We start from the raw sequence: 25,108 nt of genomic DNA, 5'->3' as shown, positions 1-25,108 counted from the left end.
ACACCCCCAATGTAATGTGATGACTAAGTTAGAGGTCATTTTAAGTGGGACTTTAAACACTTACTTTTTTCTTCTGCTTATTATTTAGAACATTGAATACTATAATACTCGCATTCACAGCCTGTCGAAAACTAGTTTATAGGAATGTTTTTTTTTAAACCATTTGAAGACATATAATAAAAGAATTATTTTGTTTCCATCACTAGTAATGGAAAGTGAATCAATTAGTGATGATATGTTTTTCATAATCTTAGTTAAATTGATTTTTATAGAATATAATTTTATAGAACATTGGATATGTGTTACCAAAAGAGTATTATAAATGGTAAAAAAATCAAGTAGATTAAGAAAACATATCTTAACAAATAGTCATTTTAATAAAATGTTTCAAGAAGTTTAACAATTTATTAAATTTCAATATATGTGCATTTTTAAATTTTGTATCTTACTTTAAAGGCTCAAATTTCTTAAAAGAAATTATGTTGTTGGGACTACTCGATGTCTCGATCCATGCCAAGAAATCCTAGTGGTCAACCAACTAGGATGATCGATACACGTCGCACACATCCAAACTATCGCAAGAAGCGACTGATCACGTTTTGTTCCATAATATCCAAACATATCATTAGAACCTCTAACATCCACACCTCTAGACTATAAGTTTTACTGCTGGAGAGAAGTGTGTTATTTTATTAATATGTATTTGTATTTATACAAGAAACAACAAATAAGGAAAGAATCAACTAATAAAGGATTGTGATATTCTCCTAATCATAATAGAAACTAAATCACTAATGAGATACTAAGATATGGAAGATCCATCAAAAGATATCCTAATATCAATCAAGAGATATCACTAATATGCCCCAACAAGTTGGTAAATCGGTCTGATATGCCAATCTTGGATACTAGTGCTTCGAATGGAGCTTTTGGAAGCGGCTAGGTAAGAAGATTAGCCAACTGGTCTCGGGATGAAACATGAGAAACACGCAGCATTCTTGTTGGCAGAGATTTTGAACAAAATGATAGTCAATCTCGATGTGCTTCATTTTGGAATGATAAACTAGTTGAGCACACACATAGGTAGCACCAAGATTATCACAACAGATAACTGGCAGTTCCTTGAGAAAAATAGATAACTCCTGAAGCAAATTACGTACCCAACAAATATTCAGCTTCTATGAACGAACAAGCAACTCTTTGCTTCTTAGAACTCCATGAGATTGGATTGGATACTAAAAACACAATGTGATCTTCACGATTACCTGCCCAGCCAAAGTTAAAGAAGGCGCGCAGATTTAGTGACTTGCTTTTGCAAAGAAACATACCCCTAGCAGATGTGCCTGCAAGATAGTGAAGAACTCATTTGGCCATAGCCCAATTTGTAGTTGTTGGAGCACTAGAAAACTGAGACAATTTTCTTACAACAAAGGCAATTTCTGATCTGGTAAGGTGAAGATATTGTAAACTTCCAACTATACTCTTATATTCTTTAGGATCCTCAAGTAAAGAGTCATCACTACTCATGCGACAGGATCCGCTAGCCATTGGTGTGCGCATGGGATTAGCTTCAACCTTGTTGGCTTGGTCTAAGATCTCATAGATATACTTAGGCTGACTTAAGAAAATTCCAGAAGGTGAATGAATAACTTGAACACCCAAGAAGAAATCCAAATCACCAAGATCTTTAATAGAAAAATGATTAGCAAGACACCCAATAAAAGCTTTCACCGAACTTTAATGATTACCCGTGATAATTAGATCATCAACATAGACAATAAGATAGAGCATTAACTCCAGATTTAATATAAATCAATAAGCAATGATTTGACTGAAAGTGGCAAAATCCGTATGAAATAAGATAGGATTTGAGTTCCTCATACTATGCTCGCGGAGCTTGTTTAAGCTCATAAATTGTTTTGTGAAGCCGACAAACATGAGTGGGATATGTCTCATCCACAAATCTAAGAGGTTGAGACATATAAATTATTTGGTTAGAGTACTATGCAAGAAGACATTGTTAATATCTATTGACGAAGTGGCCAATCAAATTTGGCAGCCAGTGAGAGAATAACACGCACTATGATATGCTTTGCTACTCAAGAATATGTTTCTCCACAATCAACACCTGGACACTGCAAGAAACCTTTAGCATGTCGGGCTTTATATTGCCTAATACTTTCATTTGAATTGTATTTAACATGTAAAGCCCACTAAGATCCAACGGATTTAGCTTGAGGATTTGCTGGTACAAGAGACCATGTGTCTTGAATTTTAAGAGTCGATAATTCCTCATTCATGGCACCACGCCATTTAGGATCTTTTAATGCTTGGCTAACACTCCTAAGCTCAATATGTTTAGGTATTTAATTGAAACAAATCAAGGATGTGGTAGGCTTGGGTTTTCTATGGCCATTTGAGGAAGTAGCTTGCAATTTTGAAGGTTGTGCAGCAGGGGATGCGTCCACTTTAGGAGATAAAGTAGCACTGAGACAAAGTCTTTGAATTGGCTTACTAATATTGTTTTTAGAACGGATAACCATGAAATAATTTGGTATAGGAGCAGAAGAAGAAATGGGGGAAGTGGAAGTGTTGGTATTGATTAGGGGTGTACATAGATCGGGTTGGTTCGGATTTTTTACAAACTAAATCAAACTATTTGTGTCGGGTTATTAAATCTATAAATCAAACCAAATCAATAAAAGTCGGGTTTTTTATATCAATTTTTCTCGAATTTTTTGGATTTTTCCGGGTTTTTCGGGGTTTTTTTGGGTTTCTCGAATTTTTCATAGTATTTAATAAAAAGCACAGAGTAGTGCTTCTTAAAAAAGAGTTCTAGTACAAAATATCAACATATAAGATAGAGGCAGAACACTGTTTAAAGTTTTAACTTTATAATATAACTTTATAAGATGTGTTTTTTTTGTATATTATTTAGATGAGCTTCTCAATCCAAATCTAAATGTAAGAAAGAAAACAAAAACTATGAAAAATTTTAAAAAAATATTTATAAATTACATTTTAATAAATATTTTTATGTATAACATAATTTAAAAGTAGTATGTCTATAATCGGGTCGGTTTGGGTTCAGTTTGACTTTTTTTAGTTAAAACCAAACCAACTCTATAATGGTCGGGTTTTTTTTCAAACACCAAACCAAGTCAAACCAAACCACTAGTAGGGTTTTTTTTCCGATTTGGTTCGATTTGTCGGTTTGGTGCGATTTATCGGTTTGCCCTGTACAACTCTAGTATTGATAATGAGGATGAGGAAGCAGAGGTAGAAGAATATGTGGCAGAAGACATACCTAGAAAAGATGTAATGACTTCTTAGGCTCATCCAATGAAGAGCGATTGCTGGTGGCGGCCTTATGAGAGGTACTTCCTAAATCCGATGTTGTAAATATAACATGGTATCAGTGACCAAATTAAGAGTGTCAAATGGACCAGGTGGCTCGGTTTTTGGCCAGGCAGCCCATTAAGGGCCCGACACGGTTGGGACTGGATCGGGTACTGGCTCACCCCAAAAATAATTAGACCGATTCGGTGTAATTTTTGGCTTGAATTTGTTAGACCGATTAGACCGGCCGGTTAAGGAACCAGTATCTGGCCCACCGGTCCATCGGCTCAGTAGAATAAAAAAAAATTGAAATAGCCATTGGGCTACTTTTCAGAAAGTGGTCGTTGGGCCCAATGATCATTTTCTGAAAATTGGCCAAAAATGACATTTTTAAAAAAAAATAAAAATTATTACTCAATTTTTTTTCTATAAATACTGACAACACTTAATCATTTTTTTCCACCAACAATCATCTAATTCTCTCAATTTTCTCTTAAAGTGATATCAAACTTTTATTATTTTTTGCAATTAACAACATCAAGTGGAAGTTTTCAACTTTTAAGTATTCAACATTTCATCAATTTTATGATTTTTTATTTGATTCCGGCAATTTGGTATAATCGTTCCTTCTTTTGCTTTTATTTAGTAATTTAATTCTAGTATATTTAAATATTTAATTTTTGTGTTTATAATTTTTATTAGTTTAATTTGCATAATGGATAGACTAAAAATATAGGTAAAAGTGTTAAAAATTTGTGTTCCGACGGAGATAGTGATAGTAAGAAAAAAAGTATTTTCAGTAGAAGTAGTACAAGTAGAAATTATTCTCGTATACCTGAAGCACCACCTAGTGAATTTGGAGAAATAGGTGTAGGTGCACATGATATGAATGAAAATGAATATCAAGAAACCTACAATATAGAAGAACCAAATGAATTTGAAGTAGAATAAGAACAAGATAGTAATGATGATGTGGATGTTACACCAACTAATCCTGATGTAGATATAGATAATACTCAATCTAGAACTGTTAATCTTCCTCCACGACCTATAAAAGAAAGAAAAAAAATTAGTTTAGTATGGCATTATTTTGAATGCATAGCTAAAACAACTAAAGTTAAATGTAAAGAATGTCAAAAATATTTCGAGAATAAGACTGGAGGTAATAGAGGTGGAACGGGTCAATTGACTAGACATCTAGACAATAAGCATTCTGATTGGAAAGAACGAATAGGGGGTGCTACTAGGCTAGTTCAAAGTAGAATAAATCCACAGACCGAAAAATTAACGGGGACGTATAATAAAATGAGGGACCATGAAGAGATAGCGAAAATAATAGTTGTGGGTTGTCTACCTTTTTCATTTGCTTTTTCTGATTTTTTTTTCATTATAAACAATCAATTTATAATCTCATGTTTAACGGTATTTCTAAAAATACTTGTAGATCAGATATTTTTAGACTTCATGGACAATATGCATATTATTTACGTTGGTTATTAACAAATCTTTCATGTAGAGTTTCACTTACTTCTGATCTTGATTGTGCTATAAATAAAAATAATTATTTAATTGTTACTTATCATTGGATAGATAGTGATTTTATTATGCAAAGACGTATTTTAGCATTTCAATATGATGAAAACCGAAAACATAATACACAATTTATTTCTGATTCTATATCAATGGTTGCAAAATATTATGGTTTTCAACACAAAGTTTTATGTATTTCTTTTAATAATGTATCTAACAACACCGCTATTATTAATTCTTTGAAAACTGAGTTTTTCCTCCCTTTAGAAGATATTTTTCATATTAGATGTACTTGTCATATATATAATTTAATTGTAAAAGATGAACTTTATTTTTTTGAGCCAACAATTGAAAAAATTAGGCATGCAGTTGGTTTTATTCAAGAAAATAATAGAAAAGTTAGACTTATAGAATTTAAAAGAAAATGCAAAAAAAATAATCTTAGACCAAGATTAATGCCCGAAGAAATTGAGACTAGGTGGAATTCAACTTATGATTTTTTAAAGACTTGTAATATTTATAAAGCCCCTATAACTACAACGTTTAATTAATATGCATATAAATTTCCCGAAGTTATGTTGGAAGAATCTGATTAGACTAAAATTAATGATGTTGTTATATTTTTTAAAAAAAATTATTTGGCTATTCTTGAATTTTTTAGTGCTTATTATCCTGCTGTTTGTAAATATTTTAGCTTATTTAGCCGAAATTTATGTATTGCTTATGGAATATAAAAATAAAGTTGATTACAAAGAAGATGTCGCTGAAATGATAGAAAAAATTTTAAAATCTTTTTTTTCTATTTCTGCTATTTATTTAATTGGTGTTATGTTAAATTTGTATATGAAATTTAATACTATGTTTGAATGTGTTCGCCATAAATATACTTTTATAGAAATTGAAAAAGATGAAGATCCTAGTATGTTTAAGGTGATGAGTGTTACAAATGATTATATTCAAACATTATATAATCATTATATCGATTTACTTAATAATGTTACCTATAGTCATACTGTTCCTTTATCTCGTCCTTCTGATGAGCCATTATCTTCTAAAAGACAGGCACGTGGTATGCCTGCCCATGATTTTTCTAATTTATCTATTTGGAATAGAATACAGTCTATATAACAACAGAGTATAAATCGAGACGAGCTTAATTATTATTTGAGACAGACTCCAGAGATCTATGATGAAAATAGTGTCACTACACTAGAATGATGGAAGAACAATAAAAAATAATATCCAGTATTATCAACCATGGCTAGAAATGTGCTAAATATTTCAATGTCAACTATTGCATCAGTTAGCGTATTTAGTCAAGGAAGACATCAGATCGAAGACAATCGCCACTTTTTGGAGAGTAATGCCATGAATATTTTAGTTTGCCTTAGAGATTGGATTAGATCAGAGCGTAGGAATAAAGGAAGAGCAGAAAATACGGAAGAAGGAGAACTTGAAGAAATAATGTCAATTGGAGATCCTTCGGCACAAGGTAGTCCAAATTACGGAGTAGTTGATTTTAAAAATTATGAGTCAATTACTGTTAATGTTAATATAGATGAATTGGAGAAAATGATTCAAAATGTGTTGAAATTACAATTAATTATATACAACTAATTGTAAGTTTGTAGCTTATATGTTTTGAATTTTATCAATATATTAATAAAGTCAAAGACTCATTGAGTCTTTGCATTTTTTAATTTTTTTTCTATAAATTTTGTATGATTCAATTAAATATTTTTTTTTTACTTTACATAATCTTATATTGAAAATTAAATTTGTAGTCACTATAAGATTTCAATATAATGTAAGTATATTATTATAATAGATAGTATATTGGGCTGAACCCATCGGTGACCCCCTAAAATTGGCACCGATTTTTACTTAGATACCTCAATCAGACTTTGTTCATTTTCAACACCTCATGTGAAAGTCCGTTGTGTCATTTTGACACTTATCGCTGACTCAGCACAATAAGTGTGTTACACAAAGTGTGTTAATCAAACTGTATCAATATCGAAGAGAAATCGATATGATGAGGACGATTTTAAAAAATCTCATTTTAATTATACATTATAAAGTACCTGAAAAATAGTGATGATATAATTTTTTTAAAAAAAATAACCCGTTGAATCATCCTATCGATACCTCCAATTAAGGGACAAATGAGTTTGTCAATCGAGTGTCTTCCAATTTTTGAAAATTAGGCAAAAAGGACAAATAAATAATTAAAGTGACATTAATGTTAATGTTAAGTATGATCCATTCAGGCGTAAATGCACATTTTCAGGTCACCGTCCGGCGGCAGAAATATAAAGCTGTTGTTTCTTCGACTATATAAAATAAAGAGAAGCGAATATTATGTTCTCTTTAATATTATCCACTTTCCATCGAAGTGGGAGCTTTCACACTGTATAAAAGTAGAAAATGGAGGGCTGCGTGCTTCATTTTTCTCCTATTTCTCCCTCCCTCCCTCCTTCCCTCCACTTTTGATTACTTTTTAATCTTTTCTCCGTCACCCATCAACTAAAAGAAAAGAGTAACCCAACTATTTTAGCACTTGTATACTTTTCAAGACCAAGAATCAAACCCCAAACCTTCAAGTTTCAATGCATCACTTGCATTCATATTTGTATACCCAATTGCATATTTGTATACCCCAAACCTTCAAGTTTCAATGAAGGTTCAGCATCAACTGGTTTACCTTTGTTTCGTGTTTTTCTTGCTTTTTCATTCTACATTAGAGCAAGAAGACAGATTGGCTTTGCTTCAATTGAGATCTTCTTTAGGATTAAGAGCCAGAGAGTGGCCTATTAAGGCTACCCCTTGTTCAAACTGGAGAGGTATTACTTGCAAAAATGGTCGAGTTACTGGGATTAACGTCTCTGGTTTTAAGCGAACCCGAAATGGGAGTCAAAATCCTCAATTCTTGGTTGATGCCCTTCAAAATTTGACTCTCTTGGAGTCATTCAATGCATCAAATTTTGCACTTCCGGGTTCTATTCCTCAATGGTTTGGCATTAGACTTGCAGCTCTACAGGTTCTTGATCTTAGCTTCTGTTCAATAACTGGTACTATTCCTTCAACTCTTGGCAATTTGACAAGTTTAGTTGTTTTATACATATCCAATAATGGTCTTAGTGGAATGGTGCCTTCAAGTTTCAGTCAATTGTCAAGTCTTTCAGTTCTTGATCTTTCACACAATTCACTTGGTGGGTCAATTCCTGCATCATTTGGGTCTCTTGGGAACCTTACTTTGCTTGATATGTCCTCAAATTTTTTGTCTGGGGCTATTCCTCCTGTCATTGGAACTTTATCTCAGTTGAAGTTCTTGAATCTTTCTCAGAATATGTTTTATGGTAATCTGCCGCCTGTAATTCGGAGATTCAGTTTTCTTGATCTATCAAACAACTATTTCCAAGGCAAAGTTCCTCAGTACTGGCAAAGCAATGTGTCCCTTAACAGAAATTGCCTACAAAGATTGGGAAGTCAAAGGGATACAAGTGAATGTGCATCTTTCTATGATGAGCGAGGCTTGATATTTGACAATTTTGGAGTGCCTAATGCCATGGAGCCTCCGGCTCCTAAATCGGAAAAGAAGAGTCACAAAAATGTAATCATATCAGCTGCTGTTCTAGGGGGTGTCGGATTTATTGCTACTGTGATAATCTTTGTAGTGCTGCTGATTTGTTGCTGCAAGAGGGGCACTACGAATCAAAGGGTCACTGGTGTAGAGCCTGTTCCTACTAGTGCAAGTCCTTCCCCACCTCCAGGAGCATCATTGAAATTTTCAAGTTTAGGAGTAGCATTTAACTACCAGCAGATCCTTCAAACAACCGGTGAATTCAGTGATGCAAATCTTATTAAGCATGGACATTCAAGTGATATATTCCGTGGAATCCTGGAAGGTGGGGTTCATGTAGTAGTTAAAAGAATTGATTCCAGCTCAGTTAAAAAGGAAGCATACTTGTTAGAATTGGACTTCTTCAGCAAAGTTTCTCATTCTAGAGTAGTACCTCTTCTGGGACATTGTTTGGAGAATGAAAATGAAAAGTTTCTGGTATACAAATATATGCCAAATGGAGATCTCTCTAGTTCCTTGTTAAGTAAACACAATTCAGATGCTGATAGTTTGCAGTCACTTGATTGGATAACGAGACTGAAAATCGCTATTGGAGCTGCTGAGTGTTTGTCTTATCTGCATCATGAATGTAATCCGCCTCTTGTGCACAGGTATTTCAGTACTTGTTGCGATGCATTACTCTTACTTCCACTTATCACGCTTAATCTGACAACTTTTAAATTGCAGTAACAGACCAGACCTATTATCTTTATACTATCTGAATCATAAGTTGTTATTGTGATGGGACACTTGATCATGAATCTCGGAAGAGTAGTTGTATATTCCTCTACATGTGTTTCTTTGGCTGTAGATTTTTGGTGAATTAGCGTAATAAATGATATGCCAATTTTATTAATAGATGATATTTCAGAAGATAAAAAACTTCTATTATTCGTGAAAGATGAGTGTTTAAGTTTCCTCCATACTAATTGGCATCACTGAAAAAGCCTCTCCTTACTGATAAAACTTGGCCAAGTTAATGATGGCACCATTTTGTACTTTTTGGATTTCAACAGTCTATCAGTGCCAGTAGGTCAATAGCATAATAGCCGGTGCAAGGTATCAGCTAGAGCTGGATGGTTTGCAAATTAAATATACTCTGAGGTGTTCTTTGTTTGGAGCAAAGTGGCCACAGGATACAAACCGGAGCTGGATATTTAGCAATTAAATACAATCCAAAACTTTCTTTTCAGTGATCTAAAAGCTTTCTAGGACACATGAATTGGGCAAATCCATCATAAACTATTTACAGAAAATATGAAATATGGGCTGTCTTGGTACTTGAAGCCAAATTTTGTCTTGACATATCCCTGTTACACCATACAAGAGTAAGGATGAAAAGAGTAAATCCTTTACTCTTTTGGTCATTTTTGTGTATTACTTCACAATCTTGGGCTAATTATTCCAGACGTACTAGGAGAGTGTTTTGAGCGAAACCTACTTCAACGAATTGGTACTTGTGTTCTGTAATGTGCCCTTTTGGAGATCTGTAATCTCCATGACATGTTTGATTTGGAGCTTCAATCTATCATCTTGAGGTTCTTCATTTATGTGTTCTCTATGTTTATTCACGTGTAATAAATTACAAATTTTCCACAACAACACGATTTGGCCAATTAGGGGGCATGGTTGTAATACTTTTTTCTTTTGATGACGTCTATGGTTATATACGCTTTTACTAGCTATGCACTCTAGTTACATGCATGGTTATTTCCAATTAGCAAGTTCTTGTTTCTTCTTCTAGATTCTATATCTAGTGAAATGGCTTAAGGTTCACGGTTACTAGATTTCCTACTGCTCTAGCATATTAAAAAATATTTCTGGAACTATGGCAAATTGAGGTAGGTTTGCTTATTGATTTTTTGAAAACTTTCTAACATCCAGGTCTTCTTGTGTTTGACATGGGTGCCGCTTTTGATACTGAGATTTTATGAGGTGGTTAAACTTGTTTAGTTGAGTACTAGCTGGTAAATATGTTAGGTAGGTCATTTAGAAATCTCGTAATTTATAAGTAACCTTTTATTTATTTTTTCATCAAAGGATTTCTAATAGGATAGCACTTTGACTGACTTTTTCTTTATAAAACATTAGCATAGCTCCTTGACACACTCGTGATAAAAACTATGTACATATTGATTGAGCTGGTAAAACAGTGACTAGCAAATTTATTTCCTGGACTTCCTTTGTACTTTATAGACCCATCGAGCTCCTTCTGAAGTTAGTTTGAATATTTACTATGCTTACAGAACAGGTTTAGATATTCACCGTGATTTATGTCCATTTCTTCCTCCCAATTTCAGTCATGAATGTAATCTATTTCACTATAGGTTACACCTTCACTTTCCACAAGCTATTCACCCACATTTTTCAGTTAAGTAGTATTTGTTTCATGTGGCATCTAGAATTTCTTAAGCCAACATGCATAAATAAGTATTTCTTATCTTCTCTCTGTTTCTTTTCGACCATATCACGTGGTATAGACAAAAGATGGTCAAAGCTGGAACTTTCCAAACGCCTGCATAGTAGACCATGCTTAGGTAGTGCATGAAATAGGAGAAACCAATTGCACAAGTTTCTGGATTTTCCCCGAGCTATATCAGTGAACTGTAAAAGACAGGTTTTATACTATTCTAAATGGTTTCATTGTCTTTCTGCTGCATTGCAGATGAAAATTCTCATAATCTCCGTCATATAAGGGTACTATGGTGAAACACCTTTTTTGAACCTTGTCTTGTTATATTTACAGAGATGTCCAAGCAAGCAGCATACTTCTTGATGATAAATTTGAAGTACGGTTAGGGAGTTTGAGTAAGGTCTGTGCACAAGAAGGAGACACCCATCAAAACAGGATTTCCAGGATTCTGCGACTGCCACAGTGAGTAGTTGTTGCTTTTCTTTTTATTTTATTTTATATGAAAATATTTATATTTTGGATTGAGGCACAGTAAGTGGCTCTTTTCTCTAATCTTCTTTCTACTTTACCAAGCTTTATTTATAGCCTACATTCTCCCCACAGGAAACATTTTTTTCGATTCGTGTATGTGTTTTAGATATTATGAGTGGTTGTGTTGTCTTTTTCCTGCATGATATCTAGCTCATTTAGTAATAACAAGTAATTATATTATTACCTCTCAACTGAAACTACTTATTGATAGTCTTTTCCTTCCTACTATGCAGAACATCGGAGCAAGGCGCATCAGGTACACTTGCCACTTGTTAATTCAATTATGATGAATAAAGTTTACTCGATATTTTAACATTTATTAAGTCTTGCTTTTCCATAATGGCTTATTGTTAAAATGATGAAATTTGACTTTCTAATCTTCTTTTCTGGTGGACAGGTACGCTTAATGCCACTTGTGCATACGATGTTTATTGTTTTGGAAAGGTTTTGCTTGAGCTGGTAACTGGCAAGTTGGGTATCAGTGCATCTAGTGATGCTACCATGAAGGATTGGTTGGACAAATCACTGCCTTCCATTAGTATGGATGATAAGGAACTTGTAACAAACATAGCAGATCCTTCCCTAATCGTAGATGACGATTTATTAGAGGAAGTATGGGCCATGGCTATTGTTGCCAGATCTTGTCTCAATCCCAAGCCTTCGAGGAGGCCGTTAATGAGGTCTATCCTTAAAGCTTTGGAAAGCCCATTGAAGGTAGTTAGGGAAGAACACACTATTACCGAACGACTTAGAACAACCTCGTCCAGAGGGTCATGGAATGCTACTCTATTTGGGAGCTGGCGTAACAGCTTCTCGGATATAGTAGCTCTACCAGCTAATAAGGTGGAAGGTGCAAGTAGTTTTAAGAAGTCAGCAACTACAGGGTCTCAAGGAAGTGGTCAAATTGCAGAAGGGGTTCATTCTTTCTCAACTAGACGACACTCAAAGGAGATATTTCCCGAATCATTGGATGTGCAGGATGCAGAGAGAAGGCGTGGTGAATAGAAGGTTGTCGTTCTTGATTCTTTGGGTGCCTAGCCTATTGGTTGGTACCCTGTACATTTTTGGGTTACTCCAGATTACCATGCTCTATTCAAATTTCAAAGACAGCACCAATTGTGTATGACTTTGGTTGTGAGTTTTTTTTTTTTGGGTACAGATTGATACAGCAGGATTTAGCAGAGTGTTGCTTCTTTTTTCTCAATTGTTTTGATAGTTTCTATTTGGGCTCATTCTTTTCTGTAATTGTTCTTCTCTTTTGCAAGTCCCTCCATGAAATGTAAATTATAAATGGAGAATTGATAGAAAAGATAGATTTTTTTGTTGTTTCATCTGTGAATGGATTTTACATATTACAATTAAAATCAATGGCTTACCCTTCTTATATTATTTACTTTTATGCTTTTGTTCTACTCTACAAGAATTATTAATTTCTTCAAATATTTCTTCAAGCATTCAGATTTTTGAAGCAAGGTAGAAAAGCACTCCGGTGTACGAAACATTTTGCAATCATATAGGATATACCTAAGAATTATTGGGGTGAGGTAATTAGGTAGGATATGATGCAAACTTAAGCTCACTGAGGACATAACCTTTTAATAGGAAGGTGTGACATGTCAAAGATTATGGTAGAATGTTAATTGGCAGTTGGGCGTATTGTCATTTCCTTTTCCAAAGTTTATTAGTATTATTTTTTTCTTTCCCTTATTTTTGGATTTCTATCACTACTTGTTGTTTCGCCTCGGTATCTTAATATTTTGATGTTGTTTTTGTTTATTGTTACTACCTTTTTTCTTGATTGTTCAAGTTGAGGGGCTTACGGAAATAGACTTTCTACCTTCTCAAAGGTAGAGATAAAGTATGTGTACACTCAATCCTTTTCAGATCTTACTTATGAGATTACACTAAATTTGTTATTATTATTGTATAGAATAAACCGTCTATCCAAATACAAAATTCTATTGCTCTAAAATTTTCCTCTTTTGAAGCAGAGTAAATGGAAAAAGAAAAATACTATAGACACAAGCTAGTCTAAATTTTTGAAGTTTAATGTATGTTTTTTAAATATTAGATTTTTTTTTTCAATTTTATATTTTCAAAATATATTATTTTTTGTTCAGGTTTAGGTAAACAAATTAAACTGAAAGAAAAATAAGGATTTCACAAATGCAAAAAAAATAGTAAAGGTCCCACCGAGACTTGAACTCGGGTTACTGGATTCAGAGTCCAATGTCCTAACCACTAGACCATGGGACCAAGTTGTACATTTGTTGATATAAATATAATTTATTACTCTTATGGTTTCTTTGTCCACTTTGACATGTGAAAACTAAAGAATATTTTTGAACCTTGTAGTCTTAAACTAGGGATATGTATAATATAATAAAATGTTATTTAACATTTTGATTTTAAAATATCAGGTGAAAAGTCAAAATCAAAGAGTTGTCAAAAAAAAGAAAGAAACATTATTTTTTTTATCTTTCATAAGAGAAGTCTTTAAAGAATGATCTTTCTTCTATTTTAAGTAAATTAAAAGTACATTTTTGTCTTTCTACACCTCAAATATTTTTTAAATAATTCTCCATGCTCAATTGTCTCTCTACTTTTTTTTCTCCATTTTCCCTCTTTTTTATTTTCCTTTTATTTATTATTTTTTTCTATCCTCTTTTGGTTTTTTTCTTCGTTTTTTTCTTTTCTTTTACATTTTTCTTGTTTTTTTTTTGTTTTTCTTATACTTCTACTTTTTTTCTCTTTCTTTATTTTTCTTTCATTTTCTTTTTTCTTTTCTTTTTTTCTTTTTTCTCTACTTCTTTTTTTTGTCTTTATTTTTTATTTTTTTATATATTTTTTTTAAATCATTGACTTACATTTTGCTTCTGAGGCAAATATTATTGTGTTTCTCTTAAGTTTGACTTAGTGAAAATTGCGTAAATTGTTGTCCATAAGGCACAACTTCTTATTTGAAAGTTTTTGGGCTAAGTCTTGCCTCTAAGATAAGAGTTATAGAGCATCTAATAAATAAAGACATAAAGTTGTAGTGTCAAGTTTTGCCCATAGGGAGTAACTTGTTATTTTGAAGTTCTTGGTCTAAGTCTTGCCTTTAATGCAAGAGTTATAGAGCACCTCATAAGTTAGACATAGTGAAATAGTGTAAATTATTGTCAATGAGGTATATGTTCTTTTTTTTAACCCTTGAGCTATGTTTTGCCTCTAAGACAAAAGTTATTGTGTCCCCCTTAAGTTAAACTTAGTAAATATGGTGTAAAATGTTGTTGATGAGGCGCAGCTTGTTCTTTGAAGTCCTTAGGCTAAGTCTTGCCTCTAAGGCAAGAGTTATAGAACATCTAGTAAATCGATACATAATGTGATAGTGACAAGTCTTGCTCATGAGACTTAACTTATTTTTTGAAAGTCCTTGGACTAACAAGTCTTACCTAAGGCAATATTTATAAAGTATCTCATAAATCAAAATACAATATGATATTGTTAAGTCTTGCCCATGGGGCTTAACTTGTTGTTTGGAAGTCTTTGGACTATTAAGTCTTACCTCTAAGATAATAGTTATACAGTATCTCATAAATCAAAACACAATACGATCACTACTTAAAAACACTGGAATTAGCTACGAACTTCATCGATGGTCCATCACTATTTTGCTCGTAGCTAACGAAAATTTGTCGCTAATCATCGCTATGTAGAGTTAGCAACGAATTTTCTTGTTTAGCTACAAAATTTTTCCATCGCTAAATCAAGTTTTTTTTAGTAGTGGATATTGTCAAGTCTTGTCCATGGGGCTTAACCTGTTGTTTGAAAGTCCTTAAACTAACAAGTCTTACCTCTAAGGTAATAGTTATATAGTATCTCATAAATTAAAATACATTGTGATATTGTCAAATCTTGCCTATCGGGCTTAACTTGTTGTTTGAATTAGTTCTTGGGCTAAGAGACAAGAGTTATAGAGCATATGATAAATCAAGGCATTATGTTGTAGTGTCAAGTCTTACCCATGAGGAGAAACTTGTGAAGTTCTTGGTCTAAGTTTTGTCTCTAAGGCAAGAGTTATAGAGTATTTCATAAATCAAGACACAAAAAGATAGTGTCAACTCTTGCTCATGAGACGTAATTTGTCTTAAAAAGTTTTTGGACCAAATATTGCCTCTAAAGCAAGTGTGTGTGTGTCTATATATATATATATATACACATAATTTTTATATATTAATTTTTAAAATAATAAATATGAAAAAAAATGCCTTAAATCTTCGCACTTGAATTTAGGGATTATTTTATTTAAAGGAAGTACCAAAATGTATAAAATAGATTATTTTTTTATTTCCATATTTTTTTAAAAAAATAAAAAAGCAAAAATAAAGAAAAGAAAAAAAAAGAAAAAAAAGAAGGAGAAGAAAAAAACATGTAAGAAGAAGAAGAAGAAGACAAAAACGAGAAAGGAAAAAAAAGAGAGTGAAAAGGAAAAAAAAGAAAAGAAATATCTTTTTTAGTTCTATTTAATTATCAAAATATAAGTTTTCTTTATTTTATTATATTTGCAGGATAATTTTGTCTAATGAATTTTTATTAAATGAATGGATGTCATTTTTTTGTAAGACTTTTCTTATCGGGGACAAAATATATGAGGGTCATATACAAACTTAACCCATCCACATATTAGCTTCGATCCGAGGGTATTTTTTTTAAAAAATAATACTCTTTATGTTTAATTGATTTGTTTTATTTTTTGCATTAATCTATTTTAAAATATTACTATAAAACACAATAATAATAACTTATAATATTTGATTATATATTTAAAAATAATGTAAAAATTATTATAAATTATAATAATTAACAACTCAAATATTTTTTTAAAAAAGAAATAAAAAAAGAATGAAAAAAGGAGATAGTTAACTACAAAAGCTAAAAAATTAAATTATAGAGAATGTAATTACAGTAAATCCTCACTAAATTAATATAGATGAGACCAAAAAATATTATTATTTTATAGAGGTATTATTTAATCGATAAATTAATATTTATTAATTTAAAGAGTGTTTTGAAGTTCACTAAAGGTTAATTTTAATATACAAGATATGAAGGCGAAATTAGAATTCATTAGCGTTATTTTTTTAATGAACCCACTTATAAAAACGTCATTCATGAATGTGAAATTACGATTAATGATCTCGATTATTGCAATAAAATAGACGTCAATAACCTGTTGGATTATTCGAACGAAAATGATACATGTTCAGAGGTACAAAGTTTAGAAGAATTTGTAAATACCATTGGAAAAAACTATGTTGATGGTGAAGTTGAAGATGGTGCAATACCTTTGAAATCAATTATGCGCAAAAAAACACTTATCACATCTGAAACTCTTCACAATTTTATGATGCAGTTCAAAAAAATATTAGCTTATAGAGATTATTAATTTACCGTAATTTGAAGAGGTTTTACTGTAATTTTTCTTTCTAGAGAATTATTACTCTCTCCATTTTTAATTATATATCATAATTTTAGATTTTACGTCTCTTAGGAAATTAGATAAATTTACCATTGTATCTTTATTTATTGTTCTCTTGAAGTTAGTTTTTAATAAATAAATATAAATTAATTTATTTAATTAATAAAATTGATCAATGAACATGAATTAATCATTTAGTTTTTTTATATTGGTCAAATTCATACTTTTCAAGATTAATGATTCTCAAAAATAAGATGCAAAAAATAGTGTTATTTATATATTTATTTTGTGAAGTGATAAATATTAAACGATCTTTATTTTGAATAAGGATGACATACGAATAGAAAGGGCATCAATATTGTTAAAAATGCACTGTGTGTGAGTGGAGCCGTACAGCAGTATTAATAAAGAGTAAAACGCAGCGTTTTAACCATAAGCTCGCCTTTCAGTTTTCGCCGATCGCAAGGAAGAAGCCCATTTGCATCTCCAATGGCTGCCATCTTAGCTCGCAAATCTCTGTCTGCTTTACGTTCTCGTCAGCTTGTAAGCTTACCAATCCATCAATCAATCGATCCCAAATTAGTTGGGATTGACTATCTGCTATTCATAGAATGTTATTTCTGTCCAATTGAAACCTAACTGTGTTTCTTCATGAAGATTTCAATTTACGGTGTTTGATACATTTATGCATTCTCTATATATAACAATTTCTGTAAGATTATGTGCATCTAACTGTTTCATTGTCCTTGCTTGCTCATGGAGCTCTTTGGAACTCTTTTATTATTGTTAACGTTGAAATGGTTGTTACATATTATTTCATAATATATTGTATTGTATCATATTATATTGTTTTAATGAATACAACTTTTGGATAGGTTGTATTGTTTTACGTCGTTATATAGGGCACACATCAATAATTTGAACGATGAATTTATAAGAAAAGTAGGATAGAAGGTAGAGCTACTGTAAAAAAGGTAAGATAAAGAATAAAGTAGGATTATTAAATAATAAGTAAAGATAAAATGAGAAGAAAATTTTAAGATAACGATGCGATCACACCAAATCGATTGTTACATGAAATGAGACTTTTCGTTGGTACCTAACAATGGATTTAAACGATACAATATGATGGAATTTAACTATCAATCAAAACAAACATGGTATTAAAACTAACAATACAATACAACTGGCAACAACCATCCAAACAAGGTGTTACCTGCAAAGCATTGGAAGGGATTAAGTTTGAATAGAGGTAATAGATATAAATGATTCATATAGTGGAACCCAACTAGTTTGGGTTAAGAGGAAGCTGATTGATTGAAATCTACCTGCATGACATTAGATTATATGACTGTCAGCTTTTTCTCTGTAATCCATTGTACCCTTTAGCTTATGCATGAGAGGAGAACCTCCTTGTCTTGTAAAATTAGTGTTTACTTTTGATAATGTGCTATCAAACAGTAAGGGATGCGAACAGTGATCGACAACTTTGTTTTGCTTACTGATATTTTTGATATTGGAATTCCCTCAAGGTACATTTTCATTATTCTGGAATTATTTCTGAAAAAGTAGGATAAAGAATGGTCTTTTGCTGCATTTCCCTTTTTTACCTGCCCTTACAAGACACAAACCGTGATAAGATATTTTGGCTTGTCTGATGTTTGAATCAGCTTAAATGTGTCGGGAGGAGAACAGGTAATGGATATCTATTATTGCCTACTTCTACTCATGATTGGCACCAGTAAGATATGCTCTCTGTTTGAGAAACTTTGGTGGAAAGGAGAGAGGTGAAAAGGACTTGGCTACTTTAGGCTTTTGTTGTGTCATTGTCGTTCCTGATTGCACACACAAGTGTACGCAGTCATAAAAGTAATATAATGATTGCAAACAATTTTATGTCGAACCCACAAGGACTTATGATTAACCGTTGACTAGACTAAAACTAAAAAGAAAATAACAACAACAAAAACATACCATTGAAATCCACTAAGTGGGGTATGGGGAGGTAGAGTGTACGCAAACCTTACCACTAACTCGAGGAAGTAGAGAGGTTGTTTCCGAAAGACCTTCGGCTCAAGTATAAGAAGAAGAAGAAACAGTGAAGAGAGAATAACAATTAATAAGAAAAATGTAAAGTCTACGATAAAGAAACAACAATAACAACAAAATAGTGTGATAATAGAGACACAATACACAATAAAATACATTGATCCTTCACCCCTACTAACCTTCTACCCTAATATGCGTCCTCCACACCTTCCTATCTAAGGTCATGTCCTCGGTAACATGGAGCTACGCCAAATCCTGTCTAATTACCTCTCTCCAATACTTCTTCGGCCTACCTCTACCCCTCCGATATCCCCCTACAACCAGCCTCTCACACTTCCTCGCTGGGGCGTCAACACACTCCCTTTACAGATGTCCAAACCATCTCAGCCTCGCTTCCCTGATCTTGTCCGCCACAAGGGCCACTCCTACCTTCTTTCGAATAACCAAAAATAATTTTGGTTAACGCAGGTTAAGACAAATTCTAGGGTTATGGTACTTCTATGTACTCATGTTGTGTCTACGCCTTTGTTCTCTTGCAAATCACTATTGAATTGTTGATTTCACGGGGTTGATGCTAAGATCATGGTCTTCCAAACCTCTAACCTCCTATTCATGTTAGCATCATACCTATATTGTTAAGTGATGATATGTTAGCTCCGCTCCCTCAGGATCTCATCCTATACTATTTGACCCTCGTTATATATTAACTTTATTCTCCCGAGTTCCATTACAAATTATAAATTTATTCTACCAGTTGTGAAGCAGCAAAATAGTAAGCACAAGATCAAGTAAACAACTCATAAGATAAAGACTGCAAAAATAACTTAGACTACGACATCAACATTCATACTCAGCCATAACCCCAAAACTAGGGCGTTTAGCCACTTATAATCTGATTACACTTGTGAAAATTCATGAACTAAGCAAGAAATAATGATAAATTGAAGAGAGGAAGTGTAACCCTAATAGATGTAGCTATGTTGTGTCTATTAAAAATGTCTAAGGGTCATTTATATAGTATTTGGAAAGGACCAAAAGGGCACGCCCAAAAAATTGGTGGGACTTAGAAAATTTTTAAGGCCGACACACCTGCTAATCCCGGGAAAGCTCGCATAGCTTCGCGCGAGGAAGCTATCCCATTTTTCCAACTCTCTGAAGTTTACTTTGTTTCTGTGCAGGGCTTCCCTGGGCAAGCCCACAGCGAAGCATAGCTTCGTGATGGGCTTCGTGTGGGTAAGCTCCTCTATTTTTCCACGAAATGAAGTTTTCATGCTTTTGTCCAAGGTTTTGCCCAATGAAGCCCGTAGCAAGGTGGGGTCATGGTTTTAGCTTAGCTCTGCGAAGACATGCTCACTTCTTCATACTTGGCTATTTCCTTGAACATTTTGCCTACAAATTCTACACTGCACATCAATTAGTCCTATAATGCGAGAAAGAGCAATAGTTAGGAGTATTTAGTGTGCTTACTCTCGAAACAAGGTATAAACGTGGGTGAAATATGGCTAATAGAAGTATAAATACGCCTAACATCAGTCACAAAGATCATTTCATTCCATTTTTAGTAAAATAGTGAAGGATATTCCATTAGTAATGAAAAAGGGGTGGAAGGGATCTGTGTATGTTGTTCAGGGTGCATATTGCGTTTATAAAATATGTCAAAAGACTTGAAGCTAAGTGGTTTGATATTTTCTTCTTTGTTTGGGAAATACAGGTTTTGGCAGGACACACATTGGAAGGGACTAATGGCTACAATGCAACTCTGCTTGGTACCCGATCATTTGCTACCAAACATTCTTTTTCTACTGACAAAGGTCTGTGCTAAGCCCTTCAGTCCTTCCCCCAATCCTCCAAGTCAAAAGCCCCTTTTTACTTTGCATATCTTAAATATAAAGCATCTATGTGACTGACCCTAGCCTAGAGTAATGTTGTATTGGGCTTATTGGCTACTGATGAGTGCTCAGAGGTGCGTGCTTTTTGACCTCCTAGATTTCACATCAATGTGCTGTGTAGTAATAACCTCTTGAATCAAGAAAGATTATATTAATGTTTGTGGTGTACGGATGTCCATATTAACTATCCATTGTGATTAAGGACAAAATGAATTTGGCTTTACTGGTTTCGTGATACCATAGGATGACCTATTCCAGATATACAATGTTGCAAGTGGAAACTACTTGGATCAGAGTTGACGGGCTTTATCATTTGTCAAGCTGTTTCTTGGAATCTAATTACTAGGTCATTTTGTAGAATAAATGTTTCTGGTTATCTTTTATCATGCATCAGATGATGAAGAAAGAGAGCAGCTAGCAAAGGAGTTATCAAAAGATTGGAATTCAGGTAAAGACCTTTTCAAAGATCTCTACTTGGGTTTGCATTTTGGTTTCTCTGCACTGCTTCATGCATTATTGAGTTGCTGAATGTTGTCAAATAAATGCAGTTTTTGAGCGAAGCATCAATACACTATTTTTGACTGAAATGGTTCGAGGTCTAATGCTGACGCTGAAGTACTTCTTTGAGAAGAAAGTAACGGTAAGTATCGTTCTGGGTGTTGACTTGTCATATCTTTGTCTTTTTTGCTTCCTGTCAGCCATCTACAGATTTGTGCTCCACCTAATTAAACACATGGCTGCATTACATTTATTGGTGTCTTTCCATCAATTGAGCAGAAAATCCAATAACCATTTTCACTTTGCAGATTAACTATCCATTTGAGAAGGGCCCTTTAAGTCCTCGTTTTCGTGGAGAACATGCTCTTCGACGTTATGCAACTGGAGAGGAAAGATGCATCGCGTGTAAACTTTGTGAAGCTGTAAGTGCTAGTTTGAAATGACTAATTTCAGCTGTAGTAGTGATATACATTTGCCAGAGGGGCTTTGCCGCTTTGGTCTAGCGGTAAAGGAAGTACAATGCGGAATGTGTGGTATGCACATGTCCTTGAGTTTAAACCCAGCTGATGACTAAAACCTGGTGCTTAAGTGGGAGGAGGGTAGACGGATGGACGACCTATATTCTCCCAAGTGTTGAACCTATGCACCAACTGGGGTTCGGTTAGCTAACCCACAAGGGACTTTTCAGTTATCAAAAAAGAAAAGAAAAAGAAAATGAGAGTTACCAGTTTCAAAAAAAATAAATCTTATTTTCAGCATCCTACCTACATTGACAGCCATTGGTTACCCTCATGAAACTTATGGTTTATGTTATTTAAATGCTGCATATGCATGGTTACTATCATGTTACAAAGGTGAGACTTTGCTAACGTAGAATATGAAAGTTGGTATTTTATTGTTGAGGTTGATATTAATTGTTTGTATCTTAGCTAACAATGGCTAAGATAACTGTGTATGTTGTTGTTGTTGTTTGTTATCTAAGTACTGCTAGTTTAGTCTTCTACAGAGTGTATGCACTTAAGTTTACAAGTGTCGATATATTTGTTTCCATGGAACTTTATTCTTTTAATTGTTCTTCCCCATGAAAAAAGGGTGTAGCAAAATAGAGGTTAAGTAAAGTTAAAAAATGGCCCAGGACTTTGGTCTAGCGGTAAGATCACAACATATGATATGTGAATTAGGTGCACATCACGGGTTCGAATCAAGCCGTAGACAAAAGCATGGTGGATAAGGGTAGAGGAGTAGACCCAATATCCACTGAGTTTCGAAACAAGCACCACTTCTGACCCTTTGGATTTCTCGATTATTGAAAATGTTTAAAATGACCAAAGATAATTCGATAGAATGTAGTTAGTTTATGTATCAACCTTGAAACATCTCCTCTTCTCCAGATCAAGTATCCTGATCAGTTAGTATGGTGATTAAAGGGGAGAGTTTACAATGTATGCTACAAGGTTGCGAAAGCTGTGACTATTACAGTACAGCACTCGTCTGGGAAGAGTATGCAGTTTATAGAGCAGCTCCAAGAAGTGTAAAAGCAGACAGTCACGTAAATTTGTTTTATGCAATGGTCACTAGTATGGTGTATGTTTAAAATTCCTTAGTTGGCATTGCAATAACCCAACTTAGAAAGAAAGAGCTGCCATGTAGCTAGACCAGTGATTTTTTATCCTTTCTTCAAAAGGTTATTGTGTCCACCACTATGAACCGTTTTCCTGCCAGATCTACGTGACTTGTGCAATGATGTTACTTGCCTACCTTAATTCTATATGGTATGATATATAAGTACTGAAACACATAAAATTTGAATTTTAACAGATTTGCCCTGCCCAAGCTATCACTATCGAGGCCGAGGAGCGAGAGGATGGGAGTCGTCGCACAACTAGGTAGATGATGGTGGTTTTTTCAATATCATACTAGCTATTTGGACATCCATCACCCATGCTTATCTGTAGATTGAATTTTACAGGTATGATATTGACATGACAAAATGCATTTACTGTGGATTCTGCCAAGAAGCCTGCCCTGTTGATGCAATTGTTGAAGGGCCCAACTTTGAATTTGCAACCGAAACTCATGAGGTTTGTTGTAATAAGTAGATTAACTATGTACCAGAGTTAAGGTTGAGATGAATAAAGATCCTAAAGCATGGAAAATGTGGATGATAACTACATGGTTTGACTAACGTATTGCTTAATCCATTAGGAACTTCTTTACGACAAGGAGAAGCTTCTTGAGAATGGTGATCGATGGGAAACTGAGATCGCAGAGAATCTGAGATCTGAAAGCCTCTACCGCTGAGTACTTTTGGTTAATTTTTGAGTTGAGATAAGGAATTAATAAAATAAAGGGATCTACTGAAGGATGTTCTCTTTTTGTTCTTACCGTTGCCTTTCCATTATTGAGATGGCTCAAGTTCGTATACATATTGCTTGGAGAAAATGTGGACCAACTTATTATATTTGATGACATTTTGTGAAGGTTCTTGTTCATTCAAGTTGCTTCATCAGTGAAATTAAACATGGTGGGTGTGTTTGGTATGAAAGGAAAATGTTTTCCATGAAAACAAGTTCTAATGTTTGGTTGGTGAGTGGAAAATATTTTCTATTGTTTGATTGGTGAACGAATTTTATTTTTTTAGAAAATATCTTTTATTATTGGCTAGAGAGTAGAATTTTTTTTTAGAAAAATAGTTTTTGGCATGAAAATCAACCCCATTAATTGATTCGGGACAACCCTGACACCCGAATTGGGATCTGGCCTTGACGATCGATTCGAGATTCAATCCCGATGATCAATTTGGAATTCAACTCCAATATCCGATCTAGGAGTTGACTCCTACTCCCGATTCGAGAATCGACATTCAAATTGAAATTCAATCCTCGATTCGAACTTTCAAATCGGAATTTGATTTTTTGGTAGGGTGGGGTAAGAAAAATAAATTTTTTAAAATTTGAAATATTTTTCAATTTTTTTTGAGGGGGTGGGGGATTGGGGGTGAGGTGGGAGTGGGGGCTGGTAGGTTGGTCCAGAAATTTTTAAAATTCAAAATATTTTTTAAAAACAAACTTTTAATTTTTTTTTTGGGAATGGAGTGGTGGCTGGGTTGGGATAAAAAAAAATGAAGTTTTTCCAAAAATAATTTTTTAATTTTTGTTTTGGGTGGGAGGGGTGGGGAGTGAGTTGGGGTGGGAGGGAGCTGGTAGGGGGATCGTGATAGGAATGGGTTAAATTTGCTTTTGAAATTTTCAAAATTCAAAATATATCTCAAAAATAATTTTTTAACTTTTTTTTTGTGTATGTGGGGAGGGGTGGGGGTGGTGGTGGTGGTGGTGGTGGTATGTGGGTTAGGACTGGGGTGGGGTAATAAAATAAAATTTTTAAAAATAATTTTTTTTTATTGTGTGTGGAGGGGGAGGGGTCATGGTGGTAGGGGGGGGGGGATTAATAAAAGGATCAAAAAATGCTCTTAAATTATTTGAAATGAATAAAAATGTCCTTCGTTTATAGTTTGATCCAAAAATGTCTGACTTTGGTCCAGAAATGCCCTTATTGTTATTTAATGAGTCAAAAATATTATTTTTTTTAAATAAATATATTATTTATTTTCTTTTTAAACACATTTTTTTCATAATAATATTTTTTTTATTTGCAAATGTTTATTCTACTTCAATTAGAAAAAAATTAAAAATTAAAAATGTTTCTTAAATTATTTTTTATCGTTATTTGAATAAAAATTAATGATGGATTTATTATGATCTTATATATGACCCTGC

General features: G+C 33.5%; 2 protein-coding genes and 1 non-coding gene across 3 annotated transcripts; 2 read left to right on the top strand and 1 right to left on the bottom strand.

Annotated features, from left to right (window-relative positions):
• The first annotated feature begins 7,146 nt into the window (after positions 1-7,146).
• On the top strand, positions 7,147-12,616 carry LOC129877618 (probable LRR receptor-like serine/threonine-protein kinase At2g16250). The gene is made up of 4 exons (XM_055953145.1): positions 7,147-9,102; positions 11,238-11,366; positions 11,669-11,691; positions 11,833-12,616. Exons 1-4 carry the CDS (start codon positions 7,547-7,549, stop codon positions 12,438-12,440), a joined length of 2,316 nt encoding a protein of 771 aa, XP_055809120.1. The 5' UTR covers positions 7,147-7,546; the 3' UTR covers positions 12,441-12,616.
• A 1,003-nt stretch (positions 12,617-13,619) lies between these two features.
• TRNAQ-CUG (transfer RNA glutamine (anticodon CUG)) lies at positions 13,620-13,691 on the bottom strand. The gene has a single exon. It is a non-coding gene; the product is annotated as a tRNA-Gln (tRNA).
• A 3,582-nt stretch (positions 13,692-17,273) lies between these two features.
• LOC129877305 (NADH dehydrogenase [ubiquinone] iron-sulfur protein 8, mitochondrial) lies at positions 17,274-23,824 on the top strand. Its single transcript, XM_055952787.1, has 8 exons — positions 17,274-17,439; positions 20,657-20,756; positions 21,229-21,282; positions 21,383-21,474; positions 21,641-21,754; positions 23,151-23,218; positions 23,302-23,413; positions 23,538-23,824. The coding sequence occupies exons 1-8, from the start codon at positions 17,386-17,388 to the stop codon at positions 23,631-23,633; spliced, it is 690 nt and encodes a 229-aa protein (XP_055808762.1). The 5' UTR covers positions 17,274-17,385; the 3' UTR covers positions 23,634-23,824.
• Positions 23,825-25,108: the final 1,284 nt, after the last annotated feature.

This window comes from Solanum dulcamara, chromosome 12 (assembly GCF_947179165.1).
Source record: "Solanum dulcamara chromosome 12, daSolDulc1.2, whole genome shotgun sequence".
In the NCBI taxonomy this organism is placed as follows: domain Eukaryota; kingdom Viridiplantae; phylum Streptophyta; class Magnoliopsida; order Solanales; family Solanaceae; genus Solanum; species Solanum dulcamara.
The sequence above is the reverse complement of the archived record's forward strand: the minus strand, read 5'-3'. Positions and strand labels throughout refer to the sequence as shown.